Source organism: Punctularia strigosozonata (assembly GCF_000264995.1).
Source record: "Punctularia strigosozonata HHB-11173 SS5 unplaced genomic scaffold PUNSTscaffold_10, whole genome shotgun sequence".
Taxonomy (NCBI): Eukaryota; Fungi; Basidiomycota; class Agaricomycetes; order Corticiales; family Punctulariaceae; genus Punctularia; species Punctularia strigosozonata.
Window position 1 is genome coordinate 1,064,984 of NW_006767442.1, and position 16,481 is coordinate 1,081,464.

Here is a 16,481-nt window from a genome sequence, read left to right on the forward strand (position 1 = left end):
TACTCAGCTGCCAAGATGTGTATTTCCCTGCGTTTGAATCCCATTGTCCGCGCCTCAAAAGCGTACCTCATGTTCATATCCCAGGAGCAAACGCATATGATAGCTTGGTCTCTGAATCATCCCACATCTCAACGTCTATAATGTCATCCTGCAGAAGTCGACCCCACTGGATCGCACTCGAGCGGTCCGTCGTCGCCTCGCTCGCGTCTAGATATTGTCGACATCCACGGAGCCTGAAGCTCCTACCCACCGCCTCAGAGCTCGTTAGCTTCCGTCGGATGCACGAGAGGTCAGCTGGGCACCAACTCCGTCCGACCTATGCACAAGTTGTTTAGAGTTCGCTGTTCCGCGTCCTCCCGTTGCCTGATCTGGCCGTGCCAAAGCATCGATGGCCATTAAGGGCACTTCGCCGCTGACATCACGACGTGGTATCTGCTCTCAAAGGCAACATCCGTCGGGACGTTGTCTTTCCATGGATTTCCCGCGGTCCTCCCGCGCTGAAGGTGCACGTTCTTCTTTCTATGCTGCAATGTCCTATGTTTGGTGAAGCTATAAACTCCAGTTGCAATGCAATGCTGCTTTGGATGATGTATATGCAGTATTTGACCGACTGCATCCATGAGACCAGGCTGTGTATGGCAGGAAAGAGAAGTACACGAACGAAGTGCTCTGCAGCGGTGAAGGTCACTCGACCTTTCCGAATCATTCACATGCGCTCGTGCCTTCCTCGCCCCCGCATATCCTAGGACCACATCATCCACGAATAATCGACCCAGAAGCAGGTATAGGCGACAATTCGGTGTATGATTCCCCACACCTCGCACGATTCCGACTCAGTGTTGCGCTAATCTTGGAGTCATATGTCGAAGGTTCCGGAGGCGTTGCTTCAGATTTGTGATTAAGTTGGGCTGGTCGCGGCCATTCTAGCACACTCAAGACCTGCGGGTTGAGATCGTGAACAAACACAGGTCAGCTGAACCGTTGGTTCCGAACAATATCAATCGCAAGGGCAGTCTCTCAAATTATCGATGGCGCAGAGGAGACGATCCAATGACTGGATATGCGTAGCAGGGCTTCGACCGGTAACACCGTCGCGCGTAGAACGAATTCCTGACATCATAGAGACGAATGCGTCATAGTGATATACGGAGTTGAACAATGGCCGGTCGTATCTGGACGCCCAGTCTTTATCCGCGGTCATGCCGAATTATAGACGTTTGCGGCTGGGGCGACGACAGTGGCGTCGGCCATTCAGTCAACGTGTCTTCTTGCATCAAGGCGATCGCCGAGCAGTGTTTCCTCTCGGATGGTCGGAACGGCGTTCGTTAAGCGGGCAGTGGCGATCATATGGATGAATTGCTGTCACAGTAGTATTGCGGAGGTTGTAGAGGTCATGCTGTCGGTGTATGTCAGGGCGGAGGTTGTCACACATGGCTTGGATACGAGGCCGTCGTAACACGGTCTTGGATGCCTCACTTGTTAATTTTATGGAGAAGCGCGCGGCACTTCAAGTTGGATGCATCCGAGTTTAATTACAAGATGGGCTTCATGAACATGGTTCTGGCGTGACGAGGTGGACATACATCGCCTTGTCGTTTGGGAAATTGAACAGCCGAGCCATACGGGGAGTATGTATGAGCATCCGAGACCTAGGCTGTAATCCGGCGGTGCGAAACACTCGAAGCTACTAGCGGCGCATCAAAGCCGCCCCAAGAACGCGATCAGGTCGGCATCGCGGAGGCCAGTGTCGACCATATCGAGCGTCGAATTGTCCGACACAGCAATCGCATTGCCATGGGCGAAGGGTTTCCAGTTTCGCACATATCCGCTACCACATGTCAAGAGGTTTGAGTGCCCACCACGAGTATCAGGAGATGTCTTCGATAGCCACTAGCCGAGGGCAGGTATCCCCAAAGTTAGAGACATTCGGGCTAGGAACAATTGGACAGGGTTCGGGCAGTTTCCATCGTGCTAACCGGATGCGCACACCTCGTCGGGAAATGACGAGAATATTGTTCACGGCGCGATCGTCCAGCCGCGGGTTTGGGCGGCGATGGGCCCTGTGGGGCGCGACTGTCGAGAGCCCCCTTCAATTTCGTCGTTGCGCCCACCCTCTTTGGACGCGGGGGCGCATTCCGCAGCTCGGTAAGGGGCGTTTACACCCACGCGACGCCAACCGAGATGGAGCGCTGTGATGAACACAATTTCGCAAGGAGAACCAAGGTACGAGTATGACAAGCTATTTGCGCGTCCCGCTCATGCGATGATCGGGGTGGAAAGAGGAGGGGCAGGCAGACGCGGCCGCTCGAGGGTGTGGTGAGGAGAGTGGCCTGAACGAGCTTGAAGGCGGTTGGAGCGTGGGCATTCGCACGGTTCCTTCGCTGAGAACTTGGTGCACTCGCCTGCGACATCCTGTGTGCTTTCCTCCCATCCTTTCCAGGGAGCGCGGAGATCCATGCCGGCCAGCGACCGCTCCCGATAGTCCGGGCTCTTCTTCGTGAGCAAGTGCCTCGATGCGTCACGGTCGGGTTCCATGATAGCGGGCGTGGAATCACCTCGGAGCCTGTGTTCCCGTAGGTATAAACACTTCGGCAATTCTCTGGAGGATGCGCATCTCCTTCAAGCTCCATAGATTCTGAGCGTTCCAGTCAAGTCTCGCCCACGTTCCGTTGTGCTTAATTGCACCCAACGGCCCCTCAAACCGGTCGCGCATTCCTCCGTTCACGTCTTCCCCGTTTCTCCATCTCGAGGCCTCTCCTCTGGTCATGTCCGCTCCTACCCATCTACCTGACCCCGAGACGGGGCTCATGGACCGCGAGGCGCCGCTCGCATCGCCCCCGAGCTCGCGTTCGCATTCGACCTCGGGAGCGTCGACGCCCACCCTTAATTCGTCCACGCTCAACATCACCCCATTGAAGTCCCCCGCAGAGGAACGTACACTTTCCCTGAAGGATAGCATGCCGCAGATGGGGGAAAAGACAGACGAGGTGTCGAAGTCGAAAAAGGAATTTTCTACCGCTGTCATCCCTTCCTCTCCTCGACCAGCCAAGCCACGAATCAAGATCAGCCGATGGGTTAGGTTCCAACTCTGGTTCAACACCTATCGGTAGGTCATTCGTGTGGGGATTATCCTTATGATGCTAACAACAATGACAGGAAATTCTTTACATTCATCGTCACTTTGAATGGAGTCGGCCTCTTCCTTGCCGCCTTTAACATCTGGGAGTATCCAAGAAGATACACCGGCGCTCTCGTACTGGGCAACCTGTTGTTTGCGATTCTTATGAGGAACGAGCTCTTCGGACGTGTTTTGTACCTGATCATAAACAAGTGTTTCGCCAAGGTTCGTCGTCATAATATATAGCGAGGCGACTGCTGACTCCTCCTGCAGTGGACACCATTATGGTGGCGGCTAGGCTGTACCTCTGTGTTGCAACACCTCGGCGGAATTCACTCAGGATGCGCATCGTCCGGTTTCGCATGGCTCATCTTCCGTGTCGTTCTTATCTTCATCGACCACAAGGCGAGTGGACTATGGCGCGCTCCATGTGCTAGAAACTCTTCTTACCGTCTATGCCGTAGGATAACCACGACGCCGTCCTCGTCATGGGGGTCATTACCAACATTGCTGTCGCTGTCAGCATCGCTAGCGCTTTCCCCTGGGTTCGCAACACGCACCATAAGTAAGGGCTCCGCACCGTGTAACTGTTCTCTGCTAACCTTGAGAACAGCGTGTTCGAGCGCCACCACAGATTCATTGGCTGGTGAGTTCGAGCCCATATCCGGACACTTCTCCTGGACCGTTGTTAACCCGTACTTTTGATAGGCTCGGCCTTGCCTCAAGTAAGTAGTAGCTTCTCATCCGAAGCTCCGGCTACTTCGTCGGCGATCGCTCTCGTCGCTGAATCGATGAGATTCCGCTGCGCGTGGCGATACGGCTTCACATGCGCGTGCTGTGCCCGTCCATTCTTCTCACATTCTGCCCTTGCTCCGGTCGCTCTCTCTCATGCCCGCAGTTGCTGACCGTATCTTTACTCGTGTTTACAGCATGGGTGTTTGTCGTGCTTGGTGACAGTTACGACCTCGAGAAACACGCATGGAATCCCGATGGCGTGCGGGTCCTGCGCCAGCAAGACTTCTGGTACGCGTTTGGTATGACTGTCTTGTGAGTTATCGATTAGTTTTTCGTAACGCTTCATTGACTAACAAACGCTCCTTAGCATTCTCATCCCCTGGTGCACCGTTCGGGAAGTCCCCGTCGATGTTGAATTGGTACGTCCTGGCCTGAAACCATTGCCAATGCCGGTTAAGCTTTGCCTCTGCCTTCCCAGCCGTCGCCCAAGGTTGCGGTACTGCGCTTCGAACGTGGGATGCAGCAGGGACTGTTGTCTCGAATTTCCCGCTCATCGATCATGGAGTATCACGCATTCGGCATCGTCTCTGAGGGCGTCCACGCGAAGTATCACTACCTGATCTGCGGCGTGCAAGGCGATTTCACCCGGGGCCTCGTAAATAATCCTCCCACCCACATCTGGACCCGACAGCTCAAGGTAACGCCTACTTATATCTATTCGTGCACATCTTGCCATACTGACCCCTGCTGTTCAGTTCGCTGGGGTTTCTCATACCTCCACTCTATACAAGCGTGGCATCCGAGTGTGCACTGGGACGGGCCTCGGTGCCGCCCTGTCCACATGCCTACAGAGCCCCAACTGGTATCTAATCTGGATTGGCTCTGACCAAGAGGTACGAGGTGTCCAGACCGTGCCATTACCTCCCTCGACTGACCAGCGCCCCGGTTCTCTCCTCACCATAGAAAACCTTCGGACCGACCATTACCGGCCTCATTCGCAACAACCTGGGACCTGAGCGTGTCTGCCTGTGGGACTCCAAGGCGCGCGGCGGCCGCCCCGATGTCCTGAAGCTTGTCAAAGACGCCTACCGGGACTGGGACGCCGAGGTCGTCTTCATCACCTCCAACTTCCACGGCAACAAGGAAATCATGGAGGGCTGCAAGGCGGCCGGCATCCCAGCCTTCGGCACCCTCTGGGACTTCTGAGGTTAGACGGGGATACATAACCGGAGAAATCTTGACGACGGATAACAACAACTTGCAATCGCCCATGGGAGCTGTACGGGCCCCAGCCGGGAGGCAGTCATTGGGAACACTCGCAGCCTCCAGCATCGCCTGGCAGCGCTAACTTCAGCGGCATATACTACCTTCTTACCTGTAGTGTAGCAAATTCCACACGTGTACGTAGGTACCGGTGGAGTGTATGCGTCTAGCAATGTATTATTTTCCCTGTTTTCAGTTTGTCCCGTCCGCTCTACTCTGTCGCGTTTTTCCACATCACTGTTGGCTTCAAAGCAATTGCGTCTTTCCCCGGGAAGGAGCAGTATGAACAAGCGGTAGAAGACATGGTCAATAACTGACGGGCTGAGAGCGATGTTACGGTCCTCATACTTAGCTCCCCATCGCCCGTTGTGGCTTTCCTGTGCACCGTCTTCGATGCTACGAGCTCTACCTCACTTTGGGCGGCTCCTGTCTGGCTCGAGACTCTTCCACAACTCATACGCGGGTATACTACGAAGTGCTGCGCGGAACATGGCGACGTCTTGGGTGCCGAGACCTATGGACTTCAAAGCCGGGCCTATGGTATGGATCGACTGCGAGATGACGGGTCTCGATCCGAAGAAGGACAAAATTATGGAGATTGCTGTATGTCGCACTTCCGCCATGCGTCAAAGCAACGTCGGGCATCCTTGACGGGCTTGCTAGGTTATAATCACGAATGGTGACCTTCAATTGGTTGACGATGGCGTCGAATACGTGGTGTACGTGGAAAAGGAATCGCTCGACGGGTTAGTACTTGTCATGCATTGGTCCATACGACTCCCTCAGCGAGAAAACCTATAGAATGGACGAGTGGTGTACAAATCAGCATGGGAAGGTCAGGTTTTTCGACTGTGCTGCCACCATGCGAAGAAGGACTGAAGGGCATATGCCAGATAGTCAGGCTTAACACATGCATGTCTAGCCTCTCCACACTCTCGCCAGTGGGTGGCTCAACAGGTCCTTGAGTACATCAAAAAATGGGTACCGGAACGACGCACGGCCGTCCTAGCTGGGAACTCTGTGCATGCCGACCGGGCCTTTCTCGTCGAAGAGATGCCTGAAGTTGTGGATTGGCTTCACTACCGGTATGCTCTCTCTCACGATCGTGCAAGGCTTGAGCACTAAGTTTAGCAGCATCGTAGGTCCGTTGCATCGTCGAACTTCTCCGACAATGGCTGATTCTTGAGGGGCAGACGTGTCTTCAATAAAGGTAAAAGGGTGCCATTACCTGTCGTACGCGTCTCTGACACTTACACAGGAAGTAGTGCGCCGATGGTATCCCAAGGCCGGCTTGACCTATCGATACGCGGCAGCAGATAGTCGGCATCGGTATGAACGTTGATCGTCTATTCTAATCACCCCCCTGATATCACAAAAATTCAGGGCATTGGATGATATCAAGGGCTCTATAAGAGGTGGTTGCCATTACATCATGGTTATGTTTGCACGCGTACTTATTTGAGGAACGTCCAGAGCTACAATGGTATCGCGAGAATGTATTTGTCCCTGCGACTGCCCTCAATTCGCCACCCACCCTATCCACCGCGACGAAGGTTCTCGAAGAGTTGGACGGGGACGCGCTCAAAGTCCCGCCCAAGTGAGGACGAATCCGCAACCGCACGGGGAACGACTTTCGTATTTCTTAACTACCACTTAGGCCTATGGATTCCTCGTATGCTATCCGGACCCCTCGCTAGGCATTAATGTATCGCTTCTCTAATTGCGCATGCCTATTTGAATTCGCCAACCAGATCTTTGCCGTGGCCGGTAGTGAGGTAATCCCGAAGGTTCGTTAGCGCCCTAATCTCCATCTTCTTCTGCGAGTCCTGTGTCTCCGTTCCCAAATGCGGGAGCAGTGTGATGTTTGGGAATTCGAGCAGGCGTGGGTTCACCTCCGGTTCATTCGGGAAGACATCGAGCCCGACGGATGCAAGCTACAACAAAATGAGCGACCTCTTCAGACAATCACGCAGATATACTCTCTGAACACACTCACATGGCCGTCTTCCAATGCTCGAATCATCGCCTGTTCGTCGATGACCTTGCCACGCGCAGTGTTGACGATGACGGATCCCCTCTTCAAGGCCCTGATCTCCTTCTCGCCCACAAGGCCCTCCGTCTGTTTGTTCAACGGCACATGCACGCTCAACACGTCCGTCTGCTTGAGGAACTCTTGGATATCGCCCACGTACTCGGCCCACTCCGGGGCTTCCGCGGAGGGCTTGCGGTTATGATATATGACGCGCATCGGGAATGCATGGCACAATTCCGCAAGGCGTCCGCCAATTCCGCCCATGCCGAGGACGCCGAGTGTACGTCCTGTAAGGTCGTGCGTCGCAGCAGACGAAACCTCGGATTTCCACTTGCCCGCACGCAAGCTACGCTCGCCTCGCGCGAACTGGCGCAAGGTGGAGATGACGAGGTAGAGAGCAGTTGTCGCCGTTGCGTCGTCCACGGCTCCCGGAGTATTAGAGACCTTGATACCTGGATATCTATCAAATGCGGTGCTGCCTGAGATACGCAAAGTACTCGTACCCTTCTCTTTGCATGCCGCAACGTCGATCTGGTCGTACCCGGCTCCATTGTGGGCGATCCATTTCACGCTGGGTGCGAGAGCAGCGATGATTTCCTTGTCAAAAATTCCAATGCGGTCCGCAGAGACGTTATGCCGGTAAACACCGATAATGCCTTCGTACTTTCCGCCAGGCTGAAAGCCCTTCAAGAAATCTGCTCTGTCGGGCGAATCCATGCGCTGGACACGATCACATATGGGCATCAGCCTTTAGTAAATTCCGAGAACAGAGACGTACGACAACGTCAGCTAGGCCCTGAAACATATCTTTAGCCTCGGCATCCGCCCAGACAAGATCACCTTGACGGCAAGACCAAAAGTCAGATAATTGTTTATGTTAGTCGCTCCTCTAGCACGAGGGACGCACCACAGATCAATACCCTGTGTGTCATGATAAAATATCGGAGAGGTCAAGGGAGTAGGAGACAGGTTGTGTTGATATCCTTGGGACGAGACATCGATGACCAGAGTGACATGGACGCTCGGGCCGGAGCCCCGGCTCACCTTAGATCCCCCTGACCCTGGCCTCGAAACCTGGGGGCCAGGCCAATGAACGGATTGCATGTTCTGGCACGCAGGACGTGCCCCGTAACATTCGATCGGTTCCCCAAGGGGGTCAGCAGATCCGTGGATTATGGCATACGACGATACCACGCGTTGAGCTGACATATCGAAGATAGCTGACGGGAAACCTGATCACCGAGTTTGCGCTGTAATGTATATGTTCATTGACCACGAGTGGAACTTGAAGCCGAGCGATAAGCGGAAGACTGAGATTCTCATATCCAGAACTTCAGAAGATTCATCATGGGTCAGCCGTCCGTCGAAGGTATTGCGGGTCGTCGGTGGTGGCGGTGCGCCCCGCTGACCGTCGACGCTCAGGGGCTTGCTCATAACACTGATCAGGAAAGTGGAGAGTTGGCCGCTATAGATCTCTCGGCCGGAAGACGACATGAATGGCGGTAATATCGACCGAATAGGGTCAGGATTGTATGCAGAAGTTCAGGCACTGATCGAGGTTCGCAGAGTCTGTGCACGGCCCCGCGAAACGTTCTCTCAAGAAACGATGGGGTTGCGTCTCTCAGATAGGGACACTTGTGGTGCACCAGGACTAAACGGAAAACATGCCTATTAGCTCAACAAGGCCGTGTAGATTATCGACGGCTCACCCGAAGTCTGGAGTGCCTCCGAGCGTCGCGAAAGCGTCCCGGATATAGTTGGTAGGCATGATGCCTTCAGCGAACCCTCCGTCCCATTGAGTGAGGATCCCTTCAACCAACTACATTACAACGTTGTACAGGTTTCGAAGGGATGTTTCGGAAACACCAGAATCGGCGAATATGAGGTTGTCCAGGACGCTCTGGTCTATCAATCTGCATCATATATTTGCCAGTTTCTAGTGCGGAAGGTGGACGCACCAGGTCAGGGTCGGTCAGAAGTAGACAGCAAACGCATCACTGTGGAGAAAGAACTCCATAAGTGTGGCTCCGAACTTGCGGAGGTCCGCACTCACGTATGACACGGTCGAAATCTATCTTACCTGCCTTCGCTGTGCGCGCATGAGCGCTGCCAACGAACCACTGCTCTCTTGTGCTGTCGCGCAATGCCGTCCAGTCCCATTCATGATGGCCATCACGTATCAATCGAAAATTTTCCCGAGAAGAAGGCCGCTGTAATATACGTCCGATGTGACGGCGTCACACTCGACACCGGATGGTGGAACTAAAGCTGCATTATACGAGGCACTGCTACCGAGGTGCCCCAGCACTCGTGCACGATGTGAGTGTCCGCCACAACATCCCTTTGAGCGAAGGAGACAACCTATATGCATAGGTCAACGGTCTGAAGGTAGAACTAAGCGCCGGACTTCACCGTTTTGCGTAGCGCGTTGTTAAGCTCGAAGACATCGGTCCTGTATACCAACCACCGACACCCGGATTCGTGTCCGGCTTTTCGATCTCAAACGCAAGATACCCGCCTTGAAATCGGCTCCTGCTTCGCGTGGGTCGATCTCGTGTTGCAATGCGACCTGCACCGCGTAGCGAGCGACTGCTATCTCACGGGTTCTCATTCGAACGGGATTTGCGCCCGGCAATGAGAAAGTACGCAGACGTGAGATCGAACTTTGACGAAGATGCGGGGGTATATATAGTGCTGGCGGCGCCGATCTCTACATTACAGGATGTGAACAGCGATTAGTGGCTTGAACGTGCAGTGAGGGTGGACACTCACCAGCTTCTCCTGTGATGAGTTGACACAATTCGCAGCGCGTACAATGCGCGCCTGGAAAGAGGAGAGAATTCGGGGATGTTGTGTTCTAACAGGTTGAACTCCCGGATCGTCGTGGCCTTCGGCAAGAATTATCAATCCAGGGTCGTCTGAGTGTATGCAGGAAGCAGAATATACACATCATGCTGATAGTAAAATATTAAGGCTTCACAATTCTATCCCCGAGTACTTGGGCGCCGCCCCATTCCTCCAGTGGTCACGAATGCACGAGAGCGCGTAGCACACAATAGATATAGAATTGGCATAGTATCGCACTATCATGGGCGGCGATTGATTATCCGGGTCGAAGAGCTTCGACAGGAACCAGCGTGATGGTCCGTAACCCTCTGCGACGCACTCTTGGCTTGAATTCCGAAGGTACTGTTTGCGAGGGAAAATGTGTAAATCTTAACAGATCATCAGTGGCTGAGCGCCTACCACCTCCCAGGTGGCTGGTGATTGTACTCACCACCGAATCCTACCTGAATATCCGAAGCGTCCGGACGAGAGGTTGTATAGGTATCATGACATCACTCACTACCGGGCATTGAGTAAGGCATCTGTTGAAGACGTGCGGTTAAGTTTTTCTATGAGCGCTTCACAGACACAAGAGGAACATTCACAGCTGCAGGGCCCGGAGGACTTGTAAACCAGTGACGACTGAGCAGTGAGATTCGGCAGCCTCCGGTGAAATGTCAATGTCGCGTGCTTCATTGAAAAGCTGACAACGTCGAGAGTGTACGACCATGGCGTTCACACACGTACCTGCATCATCACGTTCATAAGTAACAAAGGTGGTCCTGTTCTACTCAATTGCGCGGAACGCACGAGGTCGCGTTGCAGGCCTACTCTCCCCCACAAACCACCTCAAATCTGAAAAGGACCAAGACCCAGTCTTCTTCTCGGAAAGCTTGTATATGGGAAGACTTTCACATGCGTTGAGGTGAGTTGCCGACGCTCATTTTCCTTTGCATATGCTGTTTCTGAATCGTGTAATAAATAGTCTGTGTAGAATAAATCCTAATCGGCGTCGTTACCGACGTCGATGGCGTCCCAGGATCTGTCGATCCTCAGCGCCTACGGTATCCCAGTCCCCGCCTTCGGAGCGACACTCCAGTTGAGGCAGCTGTTTTACCCGGGCTGCAACGACTTCGTTCAGCACGCCGCCTCTGTTATCTATGATGGAGTGGTCCCTACCCGAAGTCGGCTGTGCCACCTAGCGTCTCGAAGATATCGCCGATGTAGTTCGTAGGCTTGATGCCTTTCTCGAACTCGGACTTCCAGCCAGAAAGGATGCCTTGCACGACCTGGACACCAGCTTTGTATATGTTCGCGAGCGCGATGTCGAAGCCACCCGAGTTCGCCGACACCAAATGGAATAAAGGGTCCTCGCCTACGCCGCATAATTCAGCAAAGGAGTACAACGCAACGCATCTAGCTAAGTAGCGCACCAGGGTACGGCCGGTCGAAATTGGAGATCGTGCGCATGACTGTCGATGTTGTTCAACGATCACACACCCAAGGTAAGGGTCGCACGCGCGAAGTCTCACCGATGATGCGGCTGAAATCGACCATTCCTGCCTTAGCGCCGCGCAGGAGCGCTTCCAACGAAGCATTGTCCTCTTCAGCCGAGGAGCAGTACTTCGCAGTGCCGTTCGTGACCACCGAGGCGTATATAGCGAAATTGCTGCTCAGAATGTTTCCGCTGAAGTAGACGTCGGACGTCGTGACGTCGCACTCCTGCACGGAGGGTTTCAAGGTCGCTGGCCCAAAGGACGCGTTGGCGGCGTAATTGGCACGGTACGACTCCGCGATGTCGCTATCCTCCAGGGTTGCGTTCTGAGCAAAGCTGATGGCCTGCATGTTGGTATCAGATCGCGCGAATCGATCTGTAGTTCTTCCAGAACAACCTTTTGACGGAGAGCATCGTTCACTTCGAAGGCCTCCGTCCCATACCATGCTCCTGGATTGAACATATTCGGTGCGTCTGTGTTGAACGCGAAATAACCAGTGCTGACATTGCCTCCAAGCTCCCGAGGGTCGATCTCGTACGAAACACCGAGTTGGACGATGTATCTCGCAAATCCGACGCTGCCTGTGGTGGTCACGTCCGGAGCTCCACCCGAGATGCCTCCGATGAGGAAGTACGTGGACTTCAAATCAAAGATCGGAGATGCAACTAGGAAAGCCACCGTCGTGGCGGCGTTGATCTCTTCAGAACATACGGAACGTGATCAATTCGCGCGCTTGAGTTGTTGGCTGTGTTGTACGTACCGGCTTCCCCAGTGACAAGCTGGCATATCTCACCGTTCTTCGTGCAGTGCGCCTGAGGGTATAACGGAGCGAACCCAGGAACGGTGATGTTATGCTCCAGCAGGTTGAACTCCGGAATGCCGTACCAAGCATCTGCTTCAGGTTGGAACTGCGGTCACGGCGGACGGGTTAGAAACGTCTATATCACAACTCCTCCCAACCCCGGACTCACCATGCTGAAGATGAACACCTTCGGTTTTATGACATGTCCGGAGTGGCGCTTATCGTTCTGGCCCCGTGCGTCGTGTTCCGCGCTGTCCGGGACTAACATGGCAACGGCGAGTGCCGTCCAGGCCAGGAGAAACGCACCCAGTCTTGCTATCATGGCTCGACGCTGGTGAAGTCGGAGGTCTAAAGACGCCGGATGAAGAGCCGTCAACGTCGGTCACCTCGACCTATATACAGCACGGTGCTCCGCGTAATGCAATGTCTTGCCGTGAGACGCGGGATCGTTATTTGAGTTCTTCTCAAAATAAACTCCATTCGCTCCGCTTCTCGTGTCACCCGTGCGTGAGATGCACTGCATGAGCGCTCTCCGCGTGCGAAGTTGACGGCAGGTCTACTCAGGCTGCAGTGATAAAACGCCAAACGAAACGAAAACCACATTTGCATCATTGCAAGCGGCGGGAATTACCATATCGGGTGGATCGCGCACCACAATGGTCCTGTAAAAATTCGTCAAGCCGCGGTCTTCTTTGTGCATATGGTAAGCAATCCATTTCAAAATGTATTTTTATGAAGACACCGACAAGCCAAGTATAATTGATGTTGTCCAGCTTCCCTTGCCACCCACCGGGAGCAATCCTCCTTCGACTGTTCCGCGCTTAGGTATGATGCTGCCTTCGATGTTGGCAGAAGATTGCATTTATATTCGGAACTAAGACACAGGGACAGCATCATGAGTATGGCGGAGCAGACGAAGCTTCGTAGCATGCGATTGCGTATACCGCGGGTACTACGTCTTCATGCGTAGCACCCGCCCATCAGCGCTGAACATATTTTAGCTGGAACCATCAGTCGAGAGTCATCGCGCCTGCCGAGAATCCCCCTTGTTCTGCTCCTTACCCTGCGGTTGCGAGTGATGCTGTGAAAGGACGATGGAGTCGGCAGCTCCGTATGGTGCTACATGAACCCCGTGCCCTGCCTCAATCTAAAAGTGGTGATTAGGGATTCAATCAGGTGGGCATCATTACAAGTTAGTACTGGCATAAAGATGGGGTAGCTAAAAATCATGAATGAGGCCCGCGGGATCCCATGTGCCGCGATATCAGCTCACTAACACTACCAATATTATCGTGTCGACGCGAAGCTCCGCCAAAGTCAAGAAATATTCTCTTCCCCTCTGACCTACTCATGGTCGTTGTGCTGTTCCCCCGGCTCCGACAGAATACGATATATCCCATCCGTTTCCTTGTCGAAGATCTCGGAGTCAGATGGAACCATGCCATTTTAGAAACATCATACGACAGCTATCGCAGCTACCTTACGATTGCATATCCAAGGACACGTGAAATACGATCGGGTTCATACGGAAAAACCGTGGTTGACTTCAGATACATCGAGATGGGCATCTGGTGAAGCGCAGCCGGCACTATGGTGCACCGAGTGCACAAAAATACAATTACTAGGAATGGCAGTGATTTTCTAGTAATTCAGGTAATTACCTAGGTTTTATGTCGTATCGGCGATTTCGAAATGGATTGCGATTCTCGATCTGTCGTAGCTTCGCATCGCAATTTCAGAAACGAGGTGTAGGGAAAATAACATGTATTTGTGACCATGCCATCCGGAATTGCGAAGTAATTCCGCAGAGACAAAGTGGTAATCAAGACGATCACAGCCAGTTTATGGAGTTCTATTGTACGATACAAGTAAATTACCATCTACACTGTATCTAATTCTTACGCCAAGGATTCTTCTGCACATTCTTGGGGATTGTGACAACAGACTCAAACCTAATGAAGTACACATTGATGAGTTGCATTGTCATGATCAGAATGGAGCATCGTTAAGGTCACTTCAATCACTTCGCACAGATCAGTTACAAATGTAGTGGTATCATGTCAATTTCCCACGACCCGTCCAGGCTGGACGGCATCAGAAACCCCTCTTGTGAACTCGCAAATTCGATTCTAAACGCTGAACTCTGCTACTGACATCGGAAACACTGGACTTCCTTCGGAAATACGATAAAGACTGGATTCCGAAACCAACATCAACTCGCGATTACGATACCACGAATCAAAATCTCGAAGTTTACCTGAATTGTTAGGAAATCATGGGTATTTACTAGTAATTGTATTTTTGTGCACTTGGTGCACCATACCGGCACTACTGGCCCGATAGACTCAATCCCTACGGAATAACTGCCTCCTCTTGCGCAAGGAATTGATAGTCGCATTCAGCGACTGGCCAGGGCTGTTGTAGTGTTCCATGCGCATCTGTCAGAAAGCCGCCTTCTTATGCAGTCACGATGCTTACCCGAAATCAGCTGTGCCGCCGAGTGACTCGAAGACGTCGCCGATGTAGTTGGTTGCTTTGATGCCTCTCGCGAAATGGGAGTTTCATTCAGAGAGGATGCCTTGTACCACTTGTACTCCAGCTTTGTAGATATTGGTGACCGCTATGGCGTGTCCTCCTTGGCTCGCGAACCGCAAGTGATACAAAGCGCTTTCACCTGATTGGTATGGGGTAAGCAGTGAGAGAGTTCCCGGGCGATATAACATCTAACCAGGGTATGGCCGGTCAAAGTCGGAAATCGTGCGCATGACTGGCGTTCACGGTCAGTGATCAAAACTGGGTAGTCTATGTTATGCACGCTCACCAATGATGCGCCCGAAGTCGAGCACGCCAGCCATAGCGCCACGCATGAGCGCTTCCAACGTCGCGTTGTCCTCCTCGGCCGAGGAACAGTACACACCCGTGCCATTAGTGATGACCGAGGTGTATATCTCGAAGTTGCTGCTAAGAATGTCGCCACTGTAGTATACGTCGGACGTGGCGACATCGCACTCTTGAACCGAAGGACCAAGGATCGCTGGACCGTAGGACGCGTTGGCGGCGTAGTTGGCACGGTAAGACGCTGCCGCAGCACTGTCAACCAGAGTCGCCCTCCGGGCAAAGCTGACAGCCTATTTATCATATAGCATATAGGAGCAACATGAGGGGCGATCGATTGCGCTGCAATCCATCGAGACTCGCCTTTTTACGGAGCGCGTCGTTGACCTCGAACACCTCCGTGCCGTACCACTCTTGCGGGTACATGTTGGGCGCGTTCGTGTGGAACGGGAAGTAACCGGTGCTGACATTCAGCCCCAAATCCCGAGGGTCGATTTCGTATTGAAGGGCGACCTGGACTGCATATCGGGCGAACGTGGCGCTGCCGGTGGTCGTCCGGAGCGGAGAGCCTCCGCCGATGCCAGCGATGAAAAAATAAGTAGATTTGAGATCGAATTCGGGTGACGCCACGAGTGCGCCTACAGTGACCGCCGCGTTGATCTCTGCGTCGAAAGATCCGATTAGTACAGCTTCAGAATTTGTTACTGGTTTATCCGTACCAGCTTCCCCAGTGACGAGTTGGCAGATCTCGCCGTTCATCGTGCACTGAGCTTGCGGGAATAGCGGAGAGAAGCCCGGAACGGTGATGTTGCGCTCGAGGAGGTTGAACTCTGGTATCCCGTACCAGACTTCGGCTTCAGGAGCGAACTACATACGTGACTTCGATACAGAGTTGCGCGAGATGTCCATCTGTGAGACTGACCATGCTGATGATGAACACCTTGGGTGCAATGGCATGTCGGGCTTGACGCTTCACACTCGGGCTGAGCACATCATTCGTCGAGCCGCCCGGGGCTGGGGTGGCGGCGACGAGTGTTGCTACGGAGGCCAAGAACAGCGCGCCTAGTTTCGCAAGCATGGCTAGTACGGATTAGATCCAATGCAGGAGGGCGTCCCGTTGAGTAACTCGACAGTGGGTTGTCCGAGTTTTATACATCGTAACGAGACTATTCTTGTCTTGACGTGCCGCGAAACGCGGTTTTGCTTGCACCAATTTTCACGGATTCTTGAAGATCGCTCTCTTGACGTCGCCGATGCCCGCGTGATACGCCCTCGCCGTCGGTGATAAGCGCGTCGGGGGCAAACCCGATGCTGACGGACCCCTTCAAAGTCGGAATGAGTGTATAGGGAACCGGTCAAACAGCTTCCGAAAGC

The 16,481-nt window shown here is 53.3% G+C and overlaps 4 protein-coding genes across 4 annotated transcripts; 2 read left to right on the forward strand and 2 right to left on the reverse strand.

The window, feature by feature from the left end:
- Nucleotides 1–2,966: 2,966 nt before the first annotated feature.
- Nucleotides 2,967–5,059, forward strand: PUNSTDRAFT_72474 (uncharacterized protein; the record flags this gene model as incomplete). The annotated part of the gene is made up of 11 exons (XM_007386152.1): nucleotides 2,967–3,106; nucleotides 3,157–3,343; nucleotides 3,392–3,499; nucleotides 3,583–3,683; nucleotides 3,732–3,764; nucleotides 3,827–3,843; nucleotides 4,048–4,165; nucleotides 4,221–4,272; nucleotides 4,332–4,550; nucleotides 4,609–4,746; nucleotides 4,817–5,059. The coding sequence occupies 11 exons, from the start codon at nucleotides 2,967–2,969 to the stop codon at nucleotides 5,057–5,059; spliced, it is 1,356 nt and encodes a 451-aa protein (XP_007386214.1).
- A 546-nt stretch (nucleotides 5,060–5,605) lies between these two features.
- Nucleotides 5,606–6,813, forward strand: PUNSTDRAFT_136572 (ribonuclease H-like protein; the record flags this gene model as incomplete). Its single annotated transcript, XM_007386153.1, has 10 exons — nucleotides 5,606–5,719; nucleotides 5,780–5,862; nucleotides 5,918–5,951; nucleotides 6,014–6,201; nucleotides 6,251–6,258; nucleotides 6,310–6,326; nucleotides 6,375–6,445; nucleotides 6,500–6,531; nucleotides 6,590–6,713; nucleotides 6,774–6,813. The coding sequence occupies 10 exons, from the start codon at nucleotides 5,606–5,608 to the stop codon at nucleotides 6,811–6,813; spliced, it is 711 nt and encodes a 236-aa protein (XP_007386215.1).
- A 33-nt stretch (nucleotides 6,814–6,846) lies between these two features.
- Nucleotides 6,847–8,080, reverse strand: PUNSTDRAFT_115244 (uncharacterized protein; the record flags this gene model as incomplete). The annotated part of the gene is made up of 5 exons (XM_007386154.1): nucleotides 6,847–7,050; nucleotides 7,113–7,600; nucleotides 7,652–7,868; nucleotides 7,927–7,988; nucleotides 8,056–8,080. 5 exons carry the CDS (start codon nucleotides 8,078–8,080, stop codon nucleotides 6,847–6,849), a joined length of 996 nt encoding a protein of 331 aa, XP_007386216.1.
- A 2,946-nt stretch (nucleotides 8,081–11,026) lies between these two features.
- On the reverse strand, nucleotides 11,027–16,429 carry PUNSTDRAFT_121844 (NUP-domain-containing protein; the record flags this gene model as incomplete). The annotated part of the gene is made up of 7 exons (XM_007386155.1): nucleotides 16,030–16,429; nucleotides 15,827–15,974; nucleotides 15,471–15,769; nucleotides 15,094–15,400; nucleotides 15,001–15,039; nucleotides 11,154–11,349; nucleotides 11,027–11,096 (listed from the first exon to the last, which is right to left on the reverse strand). Exons 1-7 carry the CDS (start codon nucleotides 16,183–16,185, stop codon nucleotides 11,027–11,029), a joined length of 1,215 nt encoding a protein of 404 aa, XP_007386217.1. The 5' UTR covers nucleotides 16,186–16,429.
- Nucleotides 16,430–16,481: the final 52 nt, after the last annotated feature.